The sequence below is a fragment of the Lepus europaeus genome, chromosome 13 (genome assembly GCF_033115175.1).
Source record: "Lepus europaeus isolate LE1 chromosome 13, mLepTim1.pri, whole genome shotgun sequence".
NCBI classification, from domain to species: Eukaryota; Metazoa; Chordata; class Mammalia; order Lagomorpha; family Leporidae; genus Lepus; species Lepus europaeus.
This window is the reverse complement of record NC_084839.1, coordinates 57,164,284-57,188,735: the sequence shown is the minus strand read 5'-3', so window position 1 is coordinate 57,188,735 and position 24,452 is coordinate 57,164,284. Positions and strand designations below refer to the sequence as shown.

Below are 24,452 nucleotides of genomic sequence, written 5' to 3'. Positions count from 1 at the left end.
AATAATAATGTTCATGTCTCAGTAACTGTTAATCTCTAAAAATTTTTTTGTGATGTAAAGTGACACAGACCCACCAGTTAAATTTTATTAAGAAAAATCATAAAGGCACAGGAAAGATTTCAGTGATTTATATAAAGCTATATTATATATTCTACAAATAGTACAAAAATTCTACTAATTTATAGTAGCATTAAAGCTTATATTTTTAAAATATTTATTTATTTAAGTGGCTGAGAGGCAGAGACAGGACAGGGGAGGAGAGAGACAGAGACAGAGAGAGAGAGAGAGAGAGAGACAGACAGATATGCAGTTCCCATCTACTGGTCTACTGCCTAAATGCCCACAATGGGCAATTAAATCCCATTTCATGTAAATGTTCACTTGTTTCACTGGAGAAACTACAGCGTACACACTGGGGCTGGGCAGCATAGAAGCCAGGAGCCAGGCTGTCCATGTGGGTGCTAGGAACCTAATTACTTGAGCCATCACTGCTACCACTGAGGGTCTGCATTAGCAGGAAGTAGGACTCAGGAGGTGGAGCCAAGAACTGAACCCAGGTATTCTGATGTGGGACATGGCCGTCTTAACTGATAGGTTACATGTCCACCCCTACAGCTTACATTTCATCAGTAGCTGACTCAGAATGGAGACAGCTCAATAAGTAGTAAAAAATGTTTAAACCCTACACTTTCATTAAATTTTATGCGTATAACTTTTTTTTTTAAATATGGAATGCTTCACGAATTTGCGTGTCATCTTTGTGCAGGGGTCATGTTAATCTCTGTATCATTCCAATTTTAGTATATGTGCTGCCGAAATGAGCACTACATCTAACTTTTTAAAATCTTAACTTTTAAGTTAAAATTTGTTTGTGATAAATGCATTGAATCAACATATAAAACCAAATTCAGGGAGGCCAGTGTCATCTTAAGTTGCTGCCTGAGATGCCAGCATCCCATATGAGCTCCAGTTCAGGACCTCGCTGCTCTACATTCAATCCAGCTCTTTGCTAATATGCCTGGGAAGGCGGTGGAAGATGGCCTTAGTGCTTGGGCCCTTGCCACCCACATAGGGGACCTGGACAGAGTTCCTGGCTCCTGGCTTTATAGCCTGGTTCAGACACCATTTTTGGACTGAACCAGCGGATGGAAGACCTCTTTCTCTCCATCTCTCCCTCCCTCCCTCTCTGTAGCACTGCCTTTCAAATAAATATATACATCTTATTTAAAAAATCAAATTATGTGCTTCTAGTGTTCATATAAATTACCCTAAAAAAAAAAAAAAAAACGAAAAATATAACTCCAAAGCCAGTGGTGTCCTGAATTCGTTTATGCTGCTTTACCTTGTGCTCTTCTCTGAGCTGCTTTGCCGTGCACTGACTGGTACTGAGGCCTTGATTTGTGCTTCGAGCCTGGAATAAATACCTCCCGCAAACTGTAGAACAAAGAAGCAAAGTTACACTCACAGAACTGATAGAAGCACTGATTTATTAAATTACATATTTTTAAATTTAGAATTCTATTTTGATCTTTTAGACTCAGGCTTTAGCAGAATTTACATATAGTAAAATTCATCATTTTAGTGTAGAGTTTTGGGTTTTGACAGATGCATACAATTGTGCAACCACTGCCATAATGAAGACAAAGAACAGTTCTATTAACAAAAGAAAATCCCTTTATGCCCCTGTCAGTCAGTCCTTCCACTACTATCAATTCCTTGTAACCAATGATCTGTTTCTAGTCTCTAGAATTTTGCAGTTAGAGCATTATATAAATGGAATCATACAGATGTAACCCTTTGATTTTTTTTCTGCTTAGCATAATGTTGAGGAGATTCATTCATGCTGCTGCAAGAATCAGGAGTTTGTTCTTTTTTATATGTATAGTTTGTTTACCTATTTACCAGGTAAAATATATCACTTAGAGTGTTTCTAGTTTTTGGTCATTATGAATAAAACCACTAGAAACATCTGAGAACTGACCTGTATGCCAAATGTATACAAGAAACTGCCAGAGCAGCTATTTAGCTTGGTGGTTGAGATACCTGTCTCCCATAGGGGTATGCCTGGGTTCAGCTCCTGGTTCTAGCTCCTAACTCCAAATTCCTGCCAATGCAGACCCTTGGAGGTAGGGATGATGGCTCAAGTAATTGGGTCCCTGCCACCCATGTAGGGGACCTGGCTTGCATTTTCAGGTTCTGGCTCCAGCCCCAGCCCAGCCCTGGCCATTGTGTGCATTAAATACATAGTACAAAGAAAAATAAGCTGTCAAATTATTTTCCAAAGCAACTATTTTTTTGCATTCCTACTAGCTATATATGAGAATTCCACTTGTGCCACATCCTTACCAACTATTTAACACAGAGAGAGATCTTCCATCCGCTGGCTCACTCCTCAGATGGCTGTAACAGCTGCAGCCTAGTGGTGCAGAAACCAAGAGCCAGGAGCTTCTTTCCTGTCTCCTATGTGGGTGCAGGAGCCCAAGTCCTGGGGCCATTTCCTACTGCTTTCTCATGTGCATCAGCAGGGAGCTGGATTGGAAGTGGAGCAGCCAGGACTTCAAACTGGTATTCATATGGGATGCTAGTGTTGTAGGCAGAGGCTTAACTCACTGTGCCACAATGCCAGTCCTTTTCATGCATCTTTAAAAAATATTTGAGGCCGGCGCTGCGGCTCACTTGGCTAATCCTCCGCCTGCAGCGCCGGCACACCGGGTTCTAGTCCCGGTTGGGGCGCCGGATTCTATCCCGGTTGCCCCTCTTCCAGTCCAGCTCTCTGCTGTAGCCCGGGAGTGCAATGGAGGATGGCCCAAGTGCTTGGGCCCTGCACCCACATGGGAGACCAGGAGAAGCACCTGGCTCCTGGCTTCACATCAGCACAGTGTGCCGGCTGCAGCGCACCAGCCACAGTGGCCATTCGGGGGTGAACTAACGGAAAAAGGAAGACCTTTCTCTCTGTCTCTCTCTCTCACTGTCCACTCTGCCTGTCAAAAAAAAATTATTTGAAAGGCAGAGTGACAGAGAGGGAGAGTGGGACATGGAAGAGGGGAGGAAGAGAGATAAGAGGGAGTAAGATAGATACCTTCCCTCTGCTGGTTTATTTCCCAAATATCCCCCAAAGCTAAGGTTGGGCCAGTCAAAACCAGGAGCCAGGTACCCCACATGGATGGCAGAGATCCAATTATTTTGGCCTTTATCTATTGCCTTCTAGGGGCATTATCAGGATGCTGGATCAGAACAAGAGGAGCTAGGACTTGAACTGGCTCTCTGATATGGGATGTGAGTGTTCCAAGCAGTAGCTTAACCTGCTGCACCACAATACCCACCCCAGTATTTTTTTAACTTTATTTATTTTTTAAAATATTTATTTATTTATTTGAAAGTCAGAGTTACAGAGAGAGAGAGAGAGAGAGAGAGAGAGAGAGAGAGGTTTCCCATCTGTTGGTTCACTCCTTAACTGGCTGCAATGGCTGGAGCTGTGCTGATCCCAAGCCAGGAGCGAGGAGCTTCTTCTGGGTCTCCACATGGGTACAGGGACCCAAGGGACTTGGGCCATCTTCTACTACTTTCCCAGGCCACAGCAGAGAACTAGATTGGAAGCAGAGAAGCTGGGACTTGAACCAGCGCCCATATGGGATACTGGCACTGCAGGCGGTGGCTTTACCTGCTATGGCACAGTGCTGACTCCATTTTTTTTTTTAACTTTAGACATTACAGTTGTTATATTATGGTATATTATTAAAGTTTAATTTATATTTCCCTAATGTTTTGTGCATATTTGTCATCTAAATCTTTTTTCATGGTATCTGGTTTATTTTTTCCCCACATATTTTACTGGATTATTTATTAGGGAGTATGGAAGAGTTCTTTATATATTACAGATAAGTGTTTTATGCATATCTTCTCAGTTTATGGCATATCCATTCTCTTCATTCTCTTTGTAGTGATCCTCAAAAAGAACTTAAAAATTTTGATGAAGTCCAATTTGTCCATTTTTCCTTATTTAATGGATCATGGTTTTAGTGTTATAGATAAGAATACTTGCCTAAATCAAGCTTACAAAGATTTTCTCCTGTTTTCTTTTAAAAGTGTTATAACATGGCCGGCCCCGTGGCTTAACAGGCTAATCCTCCGCCTTGTGGCGCCGGCACACCAGGTTCTAGTCTCGGTTGGGGCGCCGGATTCTATCCCGGTTGCCCCTCTTCCAGGCCAGCTCTCTGCTATGGCACGGGAAGGCAGTGGAGGATGGCCCAAGTCCTTGGGCCCTGCGCCCACGTGGGAGACCAGGAGAAGCACCTGGCTCCTGGCTTTGGATCAGCAAGATGCGCCGGCCGCAGCGGCCATTGGAGGGTGAACCAACGGCAAAAAGGAAGACCTTTCTCTTTGTCTCTCTCTCTCTCACTATCCACTCTGCCTGTCAAAAAGAAAGAAAAAAAAAAAAAGTGTTATAAGGTGGCCGGCGCCGCGGCTCAATAGGCTAATCCTCCGCCTGTGGCGCCAGCACACCGGGTTCTAGTCCCAGTCAGGGCGGCGGATTCTGTCCCGGTTGCTCCTCTTCTAGGCCAGCTCTCTGCTGTGGCCCGGGAGGGCAGTGGAGGATGGCCCAAGTGCTTGGGCCCTGCACCCCATGGGAGACCAGGAGAAGCACCTGGCTCCTGCCTTCGGATCAGCGCACTGCGCTGGCTGCAGCGCGCTGGCCACGGCGGCCATTGGAGGGTGAACCAACAGCAAAGGAAGACCTTTCTCTGTCTATCTCTGTCACTGTCCACTCTGCCTGTCAAAAAAAAAAAAAAAGTGTTATAGGGTAACAACTTTTTAAATAACAGAATTAGGGGAAGAACTATGATGCATATATGATACCAACACAAATGATAATACATTATGACTAACATGTAATTCTAGTACGAATTTAGGTATTTCTAGCCTTTTTCAGCAGGGTAGCATTTTACCTTAGAGATGACATCCAAGCACCACATGCAGTTGATTAAAATCAGCATTTTCAGAAAGTCACCCTCTGGATATCCAGCATTTAGTCATCAAAGCACAGTTAAACTAAGTTTGTGTGACCTCACACTAATATGATATACTTTATTATGTGTTATAGAGGACCTATAGACATGGATAGTAAGAGGAGTTGGAGGGGCTGGTGTTGTGGCATGGCAGGTGAAGCCACTGCCTGGAATGTCAGCATTCCATGTGGGCACTGGTTCAAGTCCTGGCTGCTCCACTTCCGATCCAGCTCCCTGCTGATGTACCTGGGAGGGCAGCGGAGGATGGCCTGGATACTTGGGCTTCTACACCCACATGGAAGTCCTGGAGGAAGCTCTTAGCTCCTGGGTTTGGCCTAGCCCTGCCCTGGCTGTTGCGGCACTTGGGGAGTAAACCAGCAGATGGAAGATCTCTCTCTCTCTCTCCCCTCCCCATCCTATAACTCTGACTTCCAAATAAATAAAATAAATCTTAAAAAAAAAAATTAGAGATGGTGGAAAACTTTTATGTAAATGAACTGGTTAACTCAAACAGAATATGAAAATGAATAACTTACTCTTCTTAAATTCTGCTAAAATATCTATATTCTTCTTGTTGAGAATAAGAGCAGGAAAGCATATCTTACATAAGCGCAGTATACTATTACCTCTTTTGTTTCCTTTGACTTGACTCGGTCCAGATCACCCAACCTCATTTTTATTAAGTGCCCTGTAATTTCAGACATCCGTCGCTGATCTGAAGGCAAAAAATAATAAACTTTACTTTTCATTTGTTTATTAGGAAGACTGTAATCATCAAGGGTTTTGGAAAATATCCTGATATTATTTTACAGACACATATATATTTGCATCTGTGAATAATTTAAGGCAGCAAGTGGCAAAATGACTCATATGTGGCTAACTGTGAGAAATTTTAATTACTGTAAAGGAGCCTAAAACATATTCAGTCATCTTTACATGAAAGTAATGGCAAAAGTCAGTCTTAGACTTCAAAACCACAGATGCATGAGTTGATACATTATATCCATTGGAACTATCTAATAATGAAATTGGTCGGTGCCAAAAAGAAAAGTGCAAATTTTGAGCCTATCCCAGATGGAATCTCTGCAGTTACTCAGCATGAGGGGGCTTCAAAAACTGTGGGAAAATGGAATTAAAAGATTAATTTATGGGACTGGCATTATGGTACAGTGGGTTAAGCTGCTGCCTATGATGCTGGCATCCCACATGGGTGCCAATTTGTCTTGGCTGCTCCAGTTCTGATCCAGCACCTGTTAATGCGCCTGGGAAGGCAGAAAAAGATGGCACAAATGTTTGGGGTCCTGCCACCCACTGGAAGACCCAGACTGAATTCCAGACTCTTGGCTTCCATTGTAGCCATTTGGAGAATGAAGCAGTGAATGGAAGATCTTCCTCTATATGTAACTCTGTCTTTCAAATAAATAAATAAATCTTTTTAAAAATTTACAAAAGATTATTCTGTTACAAAAAATTGGGAAATTCATGTATAGTTTCTCTTTTTTTAAAGATTTATTTTATTTATTTGAAAGTCAGAGTTACAGAGAGAGAGATAGAGAGACAGAGAGAGGTCTTCCATCTGCTGGTTCACTCCCCAAATGGCTCAATGACTAGGGCTGGCCAGGCTGAAGCCAGGAACCAGGATCTTCATTCTGGTCTCCTACATGGGGGTAGGGGCCCAAGCATTTGGGCCATCTTCCACTGCTTTCCCAGGCCGTAAGCTAAAGCTGGATCAGAAAGGAAGTAGCCAGGACTTGAACTGATGTGATACTGGCATTGGTACCGCAGGCAGCGGTTTTACCCATTTTGTCCCAATACAAGCCCTAGTTTTTTCTTTTTTTTTTTCTTTTTTCTTTTTTTGACAGGCAGAGTGGACAGTAGAGGGAGAGAGAAAGGTCTTCCTTTTTGCCGTTGGTTCACCCTCCAATGGCCGCCGCGGTAGGCGCGCTGCGGCCGGCGCACCGCGCTGTTCCAATGGCAAGAGCCAGGTGCTTCTCCTGGTCTCCCATGGGGTGCAGGGCCCAAGCACTTGGGCCATCCTCCACTGCACTCCCGGGCCACAGCAGAGAGCTGGCCTGGAAGAGGGGCAACCAGGACAGGATCGGTTCCCCGACCGGGACTAGAACCCGGTGTGCCGGCGCCGCAAGGCGGAGGATTAGCCTACTGAGCCGCGGTGCCGGCCTCAGCCCTAGTTTTTTCATACTCTGCATTTTCAATGAACTTTTGGAAGACTTTGTACTTCATGAAATGAAATATTATTTAGACCTAATTTGTACATTACCCAAATAATAAGGCTCACCATCTTCTCTTTGTGCATCCTGGTTGAATCTCAAGGATCTTGAGGCATCCCACTTATTCTTCTGCATACTCACACTATTAAAAAAATTGAACAAATATCAGCATGCTGCTGCATTAAGAGTGAACACCCAGCTGGATTCCAGAGTAATTACTTACACAAAAGGAGACGCATCTCTAGATGACTAGAAGAAAACAGACAACAATAAGCCCAATTAGAAAATTTCTACTGATTGGTATTACAGTTAATAATAGCACTTATATTTACTGAGTGCAAGACACAATACCACTAGTATTTATAAGTATTATTTCATTAAAACTTTGTAACAATCAGTTGAGACAGGCACTGTTATTATTTCCATAATAAAAGAGGTTCAGAGAAGTTAAAACTTCTCCAAGGAGATACAGACCTAGAATTTGAACTCCATTCGATTTGTCAACCTGCGAGTCCTATGCTTATGCATTCTTTCACAATTAACCCACTCGTGTGCCTCTGATACTTAACACAAGATGAATATATAGCCTGTCCAGTGTGACTGTGGGGTCTAGTCTCAGCACCAGCCTTTCACACATTTTCAGAACTCATGGTTTCTCTTTGGGCCAGCCGTGGTGGCTACTGCCCTCTTAGTCCCTTCTGGATGTCACCCCTTCCTCAAAACCCCAGGGAAATAATTATTTTTAAACATCAAAACCAAAATTTGTCTTAACTTTAAAAATCTACTTATTCACTTTTTATAATTTTTTTTAGTAACACTGATTTAAAATTCAAAAGATTCAAATAGTACATATAATATGAAGCCTTTTACTGTTGTCCTACACACATTCATTTCTCTTCCTTAGAGGCAGTCAATCTTATCAATTTCTTATGCAGCTTTCCAGAGATATTTCCTATATACACATGAAAATTCATACATAAGTGTATTCCCCTATCATTTTACACAAACTGTAGCATACTATGCCACTACACATTGTTCCTCACCTTCCTTTTCTTACCTGCCAGCGTATCTTATAGACATTCAATCTCAGTCTATAAAAACTTCACTGATTTTTACATTGCTAGCTTTTCAGTGTGTCATTCATTATTCTTTTTCGGATTTTTCCTGGCTATACTTGCTTGCCTATTTCTTTCTATAAGCTTTAGAAAAATAATGGATAATTTCTAGTTACCTTCTCTGATGCCTTTTCCTTCTTTTGAGTACAAGGTGAAGATATTTGTTTTTTTGGTTGTTTGCTGAACTTCTTTGGCTTCTCCTTTTTCCCTGATAATGGAAGGTCAATGTTATGAGTATGGGTCCCATATACTGCTTCAATTCACTTGCTACCTCTAAACAACAAAAATATTACAATAGGGGCCAGCGCTAAGGCACAGCTTGTAAAGCCACCACCTGCTGTGTAGGCATCCCACATGGGCAACAGAGTCCCCGCTGCTTCACTTCTGATCCAGCTCTCTGCTAATGTGCCTGGAAAAGCAGAAGATGGCCCAAGTCCTTAGGCCCCTGTACTCGTGGGAATCCCAGAAGCTCCTGGCTCCTGGCTTTGGCCTGGCCCAGCCCCAGCCACTGCAGCCATTTGGAGAGAGAGGGAACCAGTGGATGGAAGCTTGCTCTCCCTCTCTGCCTCTGCTTCTCATTCTTTTTCTTTGTAACTGTTTCAAATAAATAAATAAAATCTTTTAAAAAAAACATTATGATTTCTTAAACTGACAAACTGCCTCAGGGTATAAAAAATATATGGAGAAGTCAAACTGAAATTGCTTTAGGTGTCAATGCTGTGACATAGCAGGTAAAGCCGCCATGTGCAGTGCTGGAATCCCATATGGGCACCGGTTCATGTCCTGGCTGCTCCACTTCCAATCCAGCTCGCTGTTATGGCCTGGGAAAGCAGTGGAAGATGGCCCAAGTCCTTGGGCCCCCTCACCCACATGTGAGTCTTGGAGAAGCTCTTGGCTGCTGGCTTCAGCCTGGCCCAGCCCCTTGCCACTGCAGCCTTTTGGGGAGTGAACCAGCAGATGGAAGCTTTCTCTCTCTGCTTCTCTCTCTTGCACACACATTCTCTCTCTCTGTAACTCTGACTTTCAAATAAATACATCTTAAATAAAAAAACTTATTTATTTTTCTGAAGTTAACAGTAGAATCGCTTTCTAATCCCAAAATGTTTTATATAAAAATAACAATAGCCTAGAAAAACAAAATTTGAAAATGGGTGGAGAAAGAATTCACATAAAATTTTTTTAAATGGCTTTTGCTTAAGCAGGAGATAGGACAGGAATGATCTCTGAAGTAGTAGTCTTAGGAGGAATTATATGATGGACTAAAGCACTCCTGGAGCCAATATTCCCAAACTGTTCTGGCTGACAATTTAGACAGTTTAGGGAAAAAAGAGAAGGGGAGAAAAGCAGGACAAAGCATGTCTCTAAAAACAATGTAAGATACTAAGAATAATACCCTGGATAACTATGTCCTAAACATCAATTATTTGCAGTCACCCTCACAATTTTTGCTATATCATTTAAAAGGGAAACTTTGGGTGCTGACTGTGGTGTAGTGGGTAAAACCACAGTCTGTGGCGCCAGCATCCCATATGGGCACTGATTCGAGTCCAGGCTGCTCCTCTTCCAATCCAGCTCTGCTTATGGCCTGGGAAAGCAGTAAAAGCTGGCCCAGGTCCTTGGGTCCCTACAACCCAAAAGAAGTTCCTGGCTCCTGGCTTCGGATTGGCCAGCTCTGGCCATTGTGGCCATTTGGGGAGTGAACCAGTGGATGGAAGACCTTTCTCCCTATCTCTCCCTCTATCTGTAACTCTACCTCTCAAGTAAAAAAATAAATCTTTTTTTTTTTTTTAAAGCAAAATTACTAATTTAGACAGATGTATTTGCTGGCTGGCAAACCTGGAACCCCTAATAAGTCTCTTCATTAAATTAGGACATTATTGAGTGTTATAAAATTGCTAAAAGACAGGCCGGCGCCGTGGCTTAACAGGCTAATCCTCCACCTTGCGGCGCCGGCACAACGGGTTCTAGTCCCGGTTGGGGCGCCGGATTCTATCCCGGTTGCCCCTCTTCCAGGCCAGCTCTCTGCTGTGGCCCGGGAATGCAGTGGAGGATGGCCCAAGTCCTTGGGCCCTGCACCTGCATGGGAGACCAGGAGAAGCACCTGGCTCCTGGCTTCGGATCAGCAAGATGTGCCGGCCGCAGCGGCCATTGGAGGGTGAACCAACGGCAAAAGGAAGACCTTTCTCGCTGTCTCTCTCTCACTATCCACTCTGTCAAAAAAAAAAATAAATAAATAAAATAATTAAAAAAAAATTGCTAAAAGACATGATTTGGTGGGACATCTGATAATGGCACTGTAAAAAGGTTGGACAATTCCTTCCAAAGGAAAAAAACTACAAGGTGGAACAAAAATATTACAAACAACAACTCTCTGAAGATATTGGCAGAGAAGCAAAGGCAGGCAGAAAGTTGTATGTGTGTAGTTGAGACCTGAGGCCAGAGGTGTGAGTCTGGAGCTCTCTGGTCCAGGGGCACTTCCCAAGCCTCCCTGACTCAGGGAGGAAATCACAACCTTAGCCATTTCAGGGAGAAAATGACAGAATTCAAAGCAACAGAGAAGCTGGAAATACAAAGGGGAAAATTTTTGAAAGCAAGAAGGTCACAGAAGACCCGAAATCTAAACTGTGAGTATAAACTGTCCAGTCTCCTAGTGGAGTAGTATTAAGCTATACAGGTGTATGGGAGACCCTAGGAAGCCTGCCTTTTTATTGTAAAGTAGTATAGGGTGCCTATGTTTGTAAGACTCAACTGTTCATGGTGTGAAATATGAGAATTGCTTGTGTCTTTGACTAAAATTTTCCACCTGCACACAGCTCAGATAGTAGGAACCTTACTGGCTTTAGGTGGGACAGGACAGACTTGGGACTTGAAAAACGACTAGAGGCCGGCGCCGTGGCTTAACAGGCTAATCCTCTGCCTTGCGGCGCCGGCACAACGGGTTCTAGTCCCGGTTGGGGCGCCGATTCTATCCCGGTTGCCCCTCTTCCAGGCCAGCTCTCTGCTGTGGCCCGGGAATGCAGTGGAGGATGGCCCAAGTGCTTGGGCCCTGCACCCCATGGGAGACCAGGAGAAGCACCTGGCTCCTGGCTTCGGATCAGCGAGATGCGCCGGCCGCAGCGGCCATTGGAGGGTGAACCAACGGCAAAAAGGAAGACCTTTCTCTCTGTCTCTCTCTCTCACTATCCACTCGGCCTGTCAAAAAAAAAAAAAAAAAAAAAAAAAAACGACTAGAAATCTAGGGGGAACCACTAGGAATGTGAGCCCCAAAATCAGAATGTAAATTCTGTCCAAATGCTTGGCTGAGTCCCAAACTATACAGTCTGTAGTGACTCCTGGGCACAGTCTAAGTAACAACATCCGGAAGCCCAAAAACAACTGTGTAGACACTCACTGTACAACATGGGAGAGACAGATTTTGCAGTTTGAATTATCCAAATAAACTACATAACAGAACAAGAAGCTCAACAATGCTTCAAAGAATAAGACATTTCAGACTACATAAGGATAACACACAATGTCCAATTTTTCAATCAAAAGTTATGAGATAAAGATAACAAAAAGTATGGCCCGCTCAAAAAGCAATGAACAGAAACTGATTCTAAGAGGGCTTATGTGCTGGGTCTAGTTATAAATATGTTTAAATGAAAAATGGCATACGAGTGAGCACACGGAGAAACTCACACAGAGAAATGGAAACAATAGAAGATCCAGGGGTGGGTGTTAGGTGCAGTGGTTAAGATGCCACTTGGGATGCCACACACTTGGGTTTAAGTCTTGGCTCTGCTTCTGAATCTGGCTAATGCACACCTGGGAGGCAGCAGGTGGTGGTTCAAGTGCTTGAGACCCTGCCACCCACATGGGAGACACACACTGAGTTCTGGGTCTGGCTTAAGCAGATAGAAATCTCTTTCTCTCTTGTGAATAATAACTATAACAAGCTTTATCATAATCCATGGAAAACAGTTAAAGCAGTGGTTAAAGTAAAACTTACAGCTTTATATGCTTATATTATAAAATAAGAAAAGTAAAAAGCCTACAATCTATGCTTCCTTTTTTTTTTTTTTTTTGACAGGCAGAGTTAGACAGTGAGAGAGAGTGAGAGTGAGAGTGAGAGAGAGAGAGAGAGAGAGAGAGAGAAAGGCCTTCCGTTTTCCGTTGGTTCACCCCAACGTGGCCGCTACAGCCAGTGCGTTGCAGCCAGTGCACTGCGCTGATCCAAAGGCAGGAGCCAGGTGCTTCTCCTGGTCTTCCATGCGAGTGCAGGGCCCAAGCACTTGGGCCATCCTCCACGGCATTCCCGGGCCACAGCAGAGAGCTGGACTGGAAGAGGAGCAACCGGGACAGAATCTGGTGCCCCAACTGGGACTAGAACCCGGTGTGCTGGTGCCGCAGGCGGAGGATTAGCCTATTGAGCTGCGGCGCCGGCCCTAAGCTTCCATTTTAAGAGACTACAAAAGGGGCTGGTGTTGTGGTGTAGTGAGTAAAGCTGCTACCTGTGACACTGGCATCCATATTGGTGCAGATTTAAGTCCTGGCTGCTCCACTTTTGATCCAGCTCCCTGTTAATGAGCCTGGGAAAGCAGCGGAAGATAGTGCTTGGGCCCCTGCACCCACATGGGCGACCTGGATGAAGCTCCTGGCTTCAGCTTGACTCAGCCCTGCCACTGTGGCCACTGGAGAGTGAACCAGTGGATGGAATACCTCTCTCTCTAACTCTGTCTTCCAAATAAATGAAGTACATTTTTTTTTAAACTAAAAAAGTTCAGGCCGGCGCCGTGGCTCAACAGGCTAATCCTCCGCCTTGCGGCGCCGGCACACTGGGTTCTAGTCCCGGTCGGGGCACCGATCCTGTCCCGGTTGCCCCTCTTCCAGGCCAGCTCTCTGCTGTGGCCAGGGAGTGCAGTGGAGGATGGCCCAAGTGCTTGGGCTCTGCACCCCATGGGAGACCAGGATAAGCACCTGGCTCCTGCCATCAGAACAGCGCGGTGCGCCGGCCGCAGCGCGCCTACCGCGGCGGCCATTAGAGGGTGAACCAACGGCAAAGGAAGACCTTTCTCTCTGTCTCTCTCTCTCTCTCACTGTCCACTCTGCCTGTCAAAAAAAAAAAAAAAAGTTCATTCCAAAGAACTATAATTGGGGCTGGCAATGTGGCGTAGTGGGTAAAACTTCCGCCTGCAGTGCCGGCATCCCATATGGTCGCTGGTTCGAGACCCAGCTGCTCCACTTCTGATCCAGCTCTCTGCTACGGCCTGGGAAAGCAATGGAGGATGGCCCAAGTCCTTGGACCCCTGCACTGGCATGGGAGACCTGGAAGAAGCTCTTGGCTCCTGGCTTTGGATCGGTGCAGCTCCAGCCACTGCAGCCATCTGGGGAGTGAACCAGAGGATAGAAGTCCTCTCTCTCTCTCTGCCTCTGTGTAACTCTGTCTTTCAAATAATAAATAAATCTTTTAAAAAAATCAATGGAACAGAACAAGGTTCAGAATAGTCCCACATATAAATGGCAAATTGATTTTTTAAAAAAGTGCTAAAGTAATCCAATAGGGAAAGAACAGTTTTTTCAATAAATGGTGTTAGGACAACCAAAGGGGGGAAAAATAGGAAGCTTGACCCTTAAATCACATAATACACAAAAACTCACCTGGAAGGGATCATAGATTTAAATATAAAAAGCTAAAATCAAGGAAATTCTAGAAAAACACACAGCAGAACATCTTTGTGACCTTGAGGCAGGCAAAGATGCCTGAGCTATAAAACATGAAACATAAAAGGAAAAAATAAAAATTAGAGTACAGAAAATTACAGACTTTCTCTCTCCAGAAGACACTATTATAAATTAAGAGGCTTGGGGCCTGTGTTGAGGTGCAGGGTGTTAGGTTGTCATTTATGATGCTGGAATCCTCTATTAGAGCACTAGTTTGAGTCCTGGCTACTCTACTTCCAATCCAACTTCCAGCTAAGGCACCCGGGAAGGCAGTGGAAGATGGTTCAAGCACTTGGGCCCCTGTTACCTATCTGGGAGACCAGGATGGAGTTTCTGGTTCCTGGCTTTTTCCTGGCCCAGATTTGGCTGACTACAGCCATGTGGGGAGTGAACCAGTGGGTAGAAGATCTCTTCTTGCTTCTCCCTCTCTCTCTGTTGCTCTACCTTTCAAATCAGTCAATCTTTTTAAAAATTTGAAGCAAGTCACAGACTAGGAGAAAATATCTGCAAAACATCACTGACACAGAACTTGTATCTAAAGTATACATAGGGGCCGGAGCAGTGGCGTGGGTAAAGCTGTCCCCTGTAGTGTCGGCATACCATGTAGGTGCCGGTTCTAGACCTGGCTGCTCCACTTCTTTTTTTAATGAATCTTTTATAAAGATTTTATTTTATCTTATTTATTTGAGAGGTAGAGTTACAGACAGTGAGAGGGAGAGACAGAGAGAAAGGTCTTCCATCCGTTGGTTCACTCCCCAGATGGCTGCAACGGCCGGAACTGCACCAATCCGAAGCCTCCATAAGTTTCTTCTGGGTCTCCCACTTGGGTGCAGGGGCCCAAGTAATTGGGCCATCTTCTACTGCTTTCCCAGGCCACAGCACAGAGCTGGATAGGAAGTGGAGCAGCCAGGAGTAGAACTGGCACCCATATGGGATGCTGGCGCCACAGGTGGTGGATTAACCTACTGCACCACGGTGCTGGCCCCGCTCCACTTCCGATCCAGCTATCTGCTATGACCTGGGAAGGCAGAAGAAAATGGCCCAAGTGTTTGGGTTCCTGCACCCATGTGGGAGACCCAGAGGAAGCTCCTATTTCCTGGCTTCAGACTGGCCCAGCTCTAGCTGTTGCGGCCATTTGGGGAGTGAACCAGTGGATGGATGATCTTTCTCTGCCTCTGCTTCTCTGTAACTCTGCCTTTCAAGTAAATAAATAAATCTTTAAAGAAATTATAGAAGATAAAGGGAGGGAAGTGTGTTGTTTCAATGGCATTTGGAGGATTGTTTTATTGACTTACCCAAGAATTATTTAATTCTGTAAGGAAATGTCCTCATATCTGATTTTGCTATCTACTGCTAATCGACATACAGACACTGTGAAGTTAACTTGCAGATTTTTATGTCCAACAGAAAGGCAAATTAATTCTAACTAGTGGAAAAGACAACTCTAGTTATAGGCTTCCTGCCTTGTAGGACATTAAGCAGTTTTCTATCTTTGCAATCTTCTCTTAACATTCTCAAATGCCTATGAATACCTGAGTCATTGCCTAAGGCTGAACCACTCTTGGAGCTAACAAGTTGATAAATCATAATAGAAGTTCATCATAGTTATATAATAATCAGGATTTTAATATTTTAGAAATCAGATTTTTATGAATGTTACTTAATAGTTCATTTGAGTGTAGTCCCGATCACCTCAGGTAAACTTACGTCACATTTCATCTGATGTGAGTCACACATTCTGAGAAACACTCGGTTATACCTGAAGTGCAAATCTGAAGGATTATTTCTCAGTACACTGCACTTTCTTTATAACTTTGTGAGTATTTCATGTTGGTAACAGGGTTAGGGAATCCTGACAAAGCCTCTTCTCTTTTCTTTCTATGCTGTACCTTATCTTGTACATATATAAAGCCAATTTCCCATTACAGGCTTCAGAAAGCCACCCCTTCACCAACAGACTCAAGTTTCACTTAGAAGCCAGTACTTTGTTTCTTGGTTACTTCTTCTTCATCACCAACTTCATCTTCAGTGACCTCAGATCCAGTGGTATATTCTTCTTCTTCTGAAAATAATGACTGTTGTTTCTAAATTTAAAAATATCCACCACAGAACACATTGATTATAGATGCATTATCACATCCCTTGTGAATTATTCCAAACATATTATATAAATTTATTTTGGACAATGAGTCAAAGAGCTGTTAAAAATCAGCACTGCCTATGTAGTACAACATCTGGGAAGTGACCGTAGGAATTTCTAGTCAGGACACAATTATACTACAACAACTTTGATTTATTGCCTTCTCAGAACCTTAGCACAGTGGTAAGTCCACAGTAGGTATTCAGTATTTGCTGAATTATACCTCTGTCACTCAACCGTATTTTCCTTGATAGTGAGATAGTTTCCTCCATCTACCCCCTACTGTCTGGCATCAGTGATACAAATTTGGATTCCAGTCTTACAAATACTGATAGCAGATGGCATAGTATAGGCAGACAGGAAAAAACTCAATTAATGAAACAACTAAATAGTTAAAATTTAACAGGTTTGCTTCTTTGTTCAATGTCTTAAATGTGATTCAAAAGTGACTTTAAAAACTGTGGTTTAAGCAGCAGATAGTGGAGTATGTTTCTATTTTAAAAATTGAAAGACATTTTCAGTAGGTATAAAACTGGAGAAGCTGAAAAGGAAAATAGATTTTAACCAAACTTTGTAAAATAAGAAATTGATATGACTCTATGAAATTAAACTTTAATTTAGGAAAAAAGAGATCCATGAAAGTTTAACACAACTGCTCACTTACCAGTTGCAGAGTCCAGTTTTTCAGTGACAAGAACTATAAGACAGAGAAATAGGAGATCAATAGATCAACACCTGACCAGACTGCAGCTTTTTATTTTCATATGGATGTTGTATAAGAGTTTACAAAAGTTACAAATATACTTCCTTCCCAGGATGAAATATAATTTAAAGGGGTTGGCACTGTGGTGTATTGAGTAAAGTGGCTGCTTTCATTGCCAGCATCTCATATGGGTCCTGGTTCAAGTCCTGGCTGCTCTGCTTCCGATCCAGCTCTCTGCCATGGCTGGGAAAGCAGTGGAATATGGCCCTAGTCCTTGGACCATGCATTCACGTGGGAGACTCGAAAGAAGCTCCTGGATCCTGGCTTTAGATCAGCCCAGCTCCAGATGTTGCTGCTATCTGGGGATTGAATCAGTGGATAGAAGACCTCTCTCTATCTCTGTACCTCTGCCTATCTGTAACTCTGCCTTTCAAATAAATAAATCTTTTTTAAAAAGAAAAATATAATTTAAAACTTTGTTGAAACTAATATATAGTTTCCAAATCCCCTGCCTAGAAGAGGATGTAGAAGTTTAAAAAAAAAAAAAAAGAAAAGAAAAGAAAAAGAAAAAAGCAATCAACACTTTCCAATGGACAAATAAATCACATATAGAGATAATATAATTTGAAGTAGTGGGAAGAGTCGGAGACAGAGAGAAAGAAACAGACAAGAGATCTCCCATATGCCGGTTCATTCCCCAAATGCCTGCAACAGCTGGGGCCTTGAGCCAGGCTAAAGCTGGGAGCTAGGAACTCAATCTGGATCTCCTACATGGGTGTCAGGAACACAACCACTTAAACCATCACCTGTTGCCTCCTAGGGTGCACATTAGCAGGAAGCCAGATGCAGGAAAAGGAACCAGTACTTGAAACCAGGCACTCTTTAAGGCTTGTGGGTATCCAAAGAGGTGTTTTAATAACTACAACAAACGTCTGCTCCTATTTTTTAAACTATTTTCACATGTTTATTTTCCATTATAATTTGACTCAAAAAGAGTCAAAGGAATAAAAGCTTTTTGGTCACCTCAAAAATATTTGTTTTGAGGGGCTGGCACTGGGCATAGCAGGTAAAGCTGCCGTCTTTGGCACCAGCATCCCGTGTGGGTGCTGGTTTGTGTACTGGTGTGTCACTTCCACTCCAGCTCCCTGCTAATGGCCTGGGAAAAGCATGGAGAAGATGGCCTAAGTGTTTGGGCCCCTGCCACTCATGTGAGAGAACCAGATGAAACTCCTGGCTCCTCGATTTGGCCGGATCCAGCACTGGCTGTGTGGCCATCTGCGGAATGAACCAGCAGATGGAAGAGTCTTTGTCTCTCCCTCTCTCTTATACTCTTTCAAAATAAATAAATAAATCCTTCTAAAATTTTTGTTTATAACCTTTTGAAAAATCTATCTATAATCCTGATTACAATAAAAAAAACCCCAAGAATTTCACATTAGAAATGTTTATAGAACATTGAGGAGATAAAATAACCTTTACATCACATTGTCAATCTACAAGTTATTATTTATCCATAAGAAAAATGCTTAAGACTATGTTATATTTATTTTGCAAAAGTTAAAAATCTATTAGTTATTAATTCCTTGAGGGCCAGGAATATGTTCTATTACCACAAAAGTCCTGCATTTTTTTAAGCAATCCCCACCTCCTCTCTCTTCTTTTTAAAAAGATTTATTTATTTATTTGTTTGAAAGGCAGAGTTTCGGAGAGGGGGAAACAGAGAGAGATCTTCATCTGCTGGTTCACTCCTCAAATGACTACATCAGCTGGAGCTGAGCCAGGCAGAAGGCAGGAGCCAGGAGCTTCATCTTATCTCCCACATGGTTAGCATGGGTCCAAGCACTTGGGCCATCTTCCACTGTTTTTCCCAGGCCATTAGCAGGGAGTTGGTTCAGAAGCAGAGCAGGGGCCGGCGCTGTGGTGTAGCAGGTAAAGCCGCCTGCAGTGCCGGCATCCCATAAGGGCGCTGGTTTGAGTCTTAGCTGCTCCAGTTCCAATCCAGCTCTCTCCTGTGACCTGGGAAAGCAGCGGAGGATGGCCCAAGTCCCTTGGGCCCCTGCACTGCATGGGAGACCAGGAAGAAACTCCTGACCCCTGCCTTCAGTTTGGCACAGATCTGGCCATTGCAGCCACCTGGGTAGTGAACCAGTGGATGGAAGACTTCTCTCTCTCTGCCTCTCAAATAAATAAATAAATCTTAAAAAAAAAAAAAAAAAAAAAAAAAAAGTGGAGCAGCCAGAACTCAAACTTGTGCCTATATAGGATGCTGGCACTGCAGGTGGTGGTTTAATACCCTGTACCATAGCACCAGCTCTTTACATCAGTTCTATTAACTCAGCATAATACCTTGTTATGATTGACATTTTAATTCTTTTTTTTTTTTTTGACAGGCAGAGTGGACAGTGAGAGAGAGACAGAGAGAAAGGTCTTCCTTTTTGCCGTTGGTTCACCCTCCAATGGCCGCCGCGGTAGGTGCGCTGCGGCCGGCGCACCACGCTGTTCCAATGGCAGGAGCCAGGTGCTTCTCCTGGTCTCCCATGGGGTGCAGGGCCCAAGGACTTGGGTCATCCTCCACTGCACTCCCGGGCCACAGCAGAGAGCTGGCCTGGAAGAGGGGCAACTGGGACAGGATCGGTGCCCCGACTGGGACTAGAACCCGGTGTGCCGGCACCGCAAGGCGGAGGATTAGCCTAGTGAGCCGTGGCGCTGGCCGACAGTTCAATTCTTTAAAAATTTAATTTACTGGCCGGCGCCGTGGCTTAACAGGCTAATCCTCTGCCTTGCGGCGCCGGCACACCGGGTTCTAGTCCCGGTTGGGGCGCCGGATTCTATCCTGGATGGCCCAGGTCCTTGGGCCCTGCACCCGCATGGGAGACCAGGAGAAGCACCTGGCTCCTGGCTTCGGATCAGCGAGATGCGCCGGCCGCAGCGGCCATTGGAGGGTGAACCAATGGCAAAAGGAAGACCTTTCTCGCTGTCTCTCTCTCACTATCCACTCTGCCTGTCAAAAAAAAAAAAGATTAAAAAAAAATTTAATTTACAGGTAGAGTTTACAGACAGTGAGAGAGAGAGACAGAGAAAGGTCTTCCTTCTACTGGTTCACTCTCAAAATGGCCGCAATGGCCAGAGCTACACTGATCCGAAGCCAAGAGCCAGGAGTTTCTTCCTGGTCTCCCATGCGGGTGCAGAGGCCCAAGGACTTGGACCATCCTCCACTGCTATCCCAGGCCACAGCAGAGAGCTGGACTGGAAGAGGAGCAACCCGGACTAGAACCCGGTGCCCATATGGGATGCCAGCACCGCAGGCGGAAGATTAACCTAGTGCACCATGGCGCCAGCCCTGACAGTTCACTTTAAACTGACCTAGCTTCTGAAAATGTCATCAATCGTAGAGCAAAAAATTAATGTAGTAAGTTACTCACAGCGTTGAGCTCCCCAGTTTTGGGGCCCCATGGTGTACTTGGCTCCAGCAGAACATCACATTCTAAACCCTTTTCATCACAGGGGCCAACTGCAGGATCACTGGAAAGAAAGACATATTTATGGAAAAGTGTTAAATTTCTTAAAAATTTACATGTATCTTTTTATTATATGTTTTATAAATTACTCTTTAGAATACAGTTCCTGTGTATAACAATGTGATCTCAAAATTAAATTTTTTTTTGTTAAATTTGAGAGGCAAAGAGAGGACATAATGAGTGAGCGAGCCACACACACACACAGAGTGTGCTCTCATCTGCTGCTTCACTCCCCCAATGCCTGCAATGGTTGGGGCAGGATCAGATGGAAACCAGGAACTCAATCCAGGTCTTCCACATGCGTAGCAGGAAACCCAATTACTTAAGCCATCTCCACTGCCTTCCAGGGTCTGCATTAGTAGGAAGCCAAAGTCAAGAGCCAGAGCCAGAGCCAGATCAAACCAAGATGCTCCAGTATGTGATATGGGCATACTAATCACTAGGCTAAATGTCCACTCCAACATTTGCATTTCTTAATTCATTCACTGATTCCCCTAGTAAAAGTCACTAAATATAGGGGAGCACTACTGCACTAAACACTGTATTTGCTAGGTGATGGACTGGACCATCCTGATTGGGTATTGCTCTGAAAACAGCAGTTTTCAAGACTCCAGTCACCCAAGATTGATAGCCTGCTGCGACTTCAAAATGATGGAAATGAATTCTGAACAGAATTCCAGGGGTTCAAAATTATGGAAAGAAGGTCTCAACCTTCGACTTTTTTTCTAGTCAAGCATTTTGGATAGGTTTAAGCAACTTGGGGGAAAAAGCCCCAAACCCTCAGAAACTGGATTTAAGGTCTTAATCTTTCTAATCAAGTACTCTTCACCAGTTTTTCCTCCCCCAGAACTCCAATATTTTTAAGTGTTTTGCCTATCAAATATCTGTTACTCTTACCATCAGCCAACGTGTAATTTCAGTTAGGCTGTCCGAGATAATGGACTGACACTATTGATTTGGGGTTAGGAGATTCTGAAGTGGGAGCCACGGGGTAAAGCTGCAATCGTGTTGGTAGCTATTGTTTTTATTTCCCCTCACCTAACTGTATCTTTAGAAAAAGGCACCACAATGACATCTTTGTGCTCGTGCAGATCATCCAGTATTCTAGCAGTCAGACAGGGCGGCAAATCCCCACTTTCACCTTGATCTCGAAGAGCAACTACGTGGTCCCTCACTTTACAGCCCTGTGATATAAGAAACACTGAATTAGAGAGGTTGGATTACTACAGAGACACTCATTTACTTTAAAAGTTTATTTATATTATTTTAAAAATTAATTTTATTATTTATATTATTTTAAAAATTTATTTATAAACAGACAGAGACACAGAGATCGCTCATCTCCTGGTTCCCCAGATGCCCTCAACAGCTGGGGATGGGCCAAGTTGAAGCTGAGAGACTGGAATTCAGTTCAGATCTTCCATGAGGATGGCAGACACCCAAACACTTGAGCAATCACCTGCTGCCTCCCAAGGTGCACATCGGTAGAGAGCTAAACTGAAGTAGAGCTGGGACTGAAACCCAGGTACTCCAAGATGCCAAGTAGCATCTTAACCATGTGCCAAGCACCTGCCCCTACTAATACTTTTCAAGATGACTATAACCTTTAGTTTTTGCCTGGTCTATTACAAATAAACTACTCTGTAACTTTTTCCTGAGGAAAAAGTGCTCCTCATACAGAAAGGAGACTAAAACTTAACAAATACCCAAATATCCATAAAATCACTCTCACTGAGAAATAGAACACTCCAGGAGTGCCCCTGGGTCCGTTTCCCATGACAACTCTACTTCTTTTCTCCCAAGAAGATAAATTTTGTCTTGACTTTTATGGTAATGACTTCCTTGCTTTTACCCTTTTATAATGATGTATCCCCAAACACTATTTAATTTAGTTTTGCCTTACCTGTTCTGTTCCATATTAAATGACTCATCCATGCCACTGCATGTAACATTAACATTGCTTTAATGTATAATATTCCGTCATATGAATAAATACCACTTGCTTTTATTTAAAGATTTATTTATTTGAAAGGCAGAGTTACAGAGAGAAGGAGAGGCAGAGAGAGAGAGAGAAAGAGAGAGAGAGGTCTATCCGCTGGTTCACTCCCTAGTTGGCCACAATGGCCAGGGCTGCGCCAATCTGAAGCCAGGAGCCAGGAGCTTCTTCCAGGTCTCCTACGCGGGTGCAGGGGCCCAAGGACTGCGGCCATCTTCCACTGCTTTCCTAGGTCCCTAGGTCTTAGCAGAGAGCTGGATTGGAAGTGGAGCAGCTGCAGGGCCAATGCTGTGGTGCAATAGATTAATCCTCTGCCTGTGGCGCTGGCATCCCATATGGGTGCTGGTTCTAGTCCTGGCTGCTCCACTTCCACTGCTATGGCGTGGGAAAGCAGTAGAAGATGGCCCAGGTGCTTGGGCCACTGCACCCATTTGGGAGACCGGAAGCGCCTGGCTCCTGGCTTCAGATTGGCACAGATCCAGCTGTTGCAGCCATTTGTGGAGTGAGCCAATGGAAGGAAGACCTTTCTCTCTCTCTCCTTATCACTGTCTGTAACTCTATCTCTCAAATAAAATAAACAAAATCTTAAAAAAAAAAAAAAAAAAAAAAAGGAAGTGGAGCAGCCGGGACTCAAACTAGCACCCATATGGGATGCCGGCACTGCAGGCGGTGGCTTTACCCACTACGCCACAGCACCGGCCCCAATTTCATTTTATTTCTTTTCTGATACATTAGTTTGGAAATGTATTTCTTAACTGGAAAACATATGGATGTTTTCTAGTTACTTTTCTTATTGATTTCTAGCATAAATGGACTGCAGACATAAACATTCAACATGATTGATCTTATTCTTTTGAAAGTTGTTGAGACCTTATGTTTTATGATCCAGCATGTGATTAAATTTTATAAATGTTCTATTCATGCTTAAAAATAATTTATACTGTAATGTTGCTTATTTTAATAGAGAAACTTAATCTAACAAACATACAACTTGTTTAATTTTCTATATGCTTACTTTGTCACTATTGGCTTGGGTTATCTATTACTGACTAAGGCATGTTTAAATCTCCCACTATTATTGTGAATTGTTCTCTTCTTGTGGGCTTAATTTTCTGCTTTATGCATGTTAAGGTCATATTAATAGGTACAAATTTAGAATTATTTTCTTGGTAAGTTAACCTTTTGTGATTATAAAATAACCCTCTTTATCTCATGCACTGTTTTTGCCTTGGAATCTATTTGTTCTGATACTAACAAAGCTATCCTTGCTTTATTTTAATAAAGCTATGTGATCTACCTTTTTCTTTTCTTTTACATCTTTCTATATCCTTATGTTTTAGATATATCTCTTAGAAACACCAAATAGTAAGGTTTTTCTTCTATTTCCCCACCATACTTTGATAGTCTGTCTTTTTACTGGACTATTTAAACTGTTTACATTTAATGTAATAGCCAGTATATTTGGGTTCACATATCTGACCTCATAATGCATCATTCAGTATTCTTTTTCTTCTTTTGGATTTTTAAAAATCACTGCATTTCCTACCATAATACAAATTAACTTATTTATAAAAAATATTTATTTGAAAGGCAGAGATAAGAGAGGACAGAGACAGACAGAAAGACAGAGACAGGGAGACATCTTTCAATCCTTGGTTTACTTCCCATACAGCCAGGTCTGGACCAGGAGCCAGGAGCTCCATCCTAGTCTCCCAAGTTGGGGGGCTGTGGCCCAAGTACTTGGGCCATCTTGTGTTGCCTTCCTAGGTGAATGAACAGACTGAAAGCTAGAACTTCAGACTTGCACTCCAATCTAGAACTTGAGACTTGCACGCCAATAAGGAATTCCAGCATCACAAGTGGTAGCTTAAACTGCTGTGCCAAAATGCCACTTCCACCCCATCCCCCCCCACATTAATTTATATATTCTTATTTTAAGTAGTTACTACAGAACTTACAATGCATAGCCTTCAGGTTTACCAAAGTCTAAGTTAATATTCCCCTTCTGATTGTGGTGGAATGGGTTAAGCTACATGTGACGCC

The 24,452-nt window shown here is 43.4% G+C and overlaps 1 protein-coding gene and 1 non-coding gene across 4 annotated transcripts in view; both read right to left on the bottom strand.

Moving 5' to 3' along the window:
• SANBR (SANT and BTB domain regulator of CSR) overlaps positions 1–24,452 on the bottom strand; it is a 77,029-nt gene that overhangs the window by 2,371 nt on the left and 50,206 nt on the right. For all 3 annotated transcript variants that reach the window (XM_062209498.1, XM_062209499.1, XM_062209500.1), the window contains 9 exons: positions 21,452–21,597; positions 20,318–20,417; positions 16,857–16,889; positions 16,037–16,136; positions 8,466–8,557; positions 7,458–7,483; positions 7,303–7,376; positions 5,633–5,721; positions 1,343–1,434 (listed from right to left, as the gene is read on the bottom strand). In XM_062209498.1, the coding sequence (XP_062065482.1) occupies positions 1,343–1,434; positions 5,633–5,721; positions 7,303–7,376; positions 7,458–7,483; positions 8,466–8,557; positions 16,037–16,136; positions 16,857–16,889; positions 20,318–20,417; positions 21,452–21,597 (752 nt within the window). The remainder of the gene's footprint in view (positions 1–1,342; positions 1,435–5,632; positions 5,722–7,302; positions 7,377–7,457; positions 7,484–8,465; positions 8,558–16,036; positions 16,137–16,856; positions 16,890–20,317; positions 20,418–21,451; positions 21,598–24,452) is intronic.
• LOC133773133 (U6 spliceosomal RNA) lies at positions 722–825 on the bottom strand. Its single transcript, XR_009867907.1, has one exon. It is a non-coding gene; the product is annotated as a U6 spliceosomal RNA (small nuclear RNA).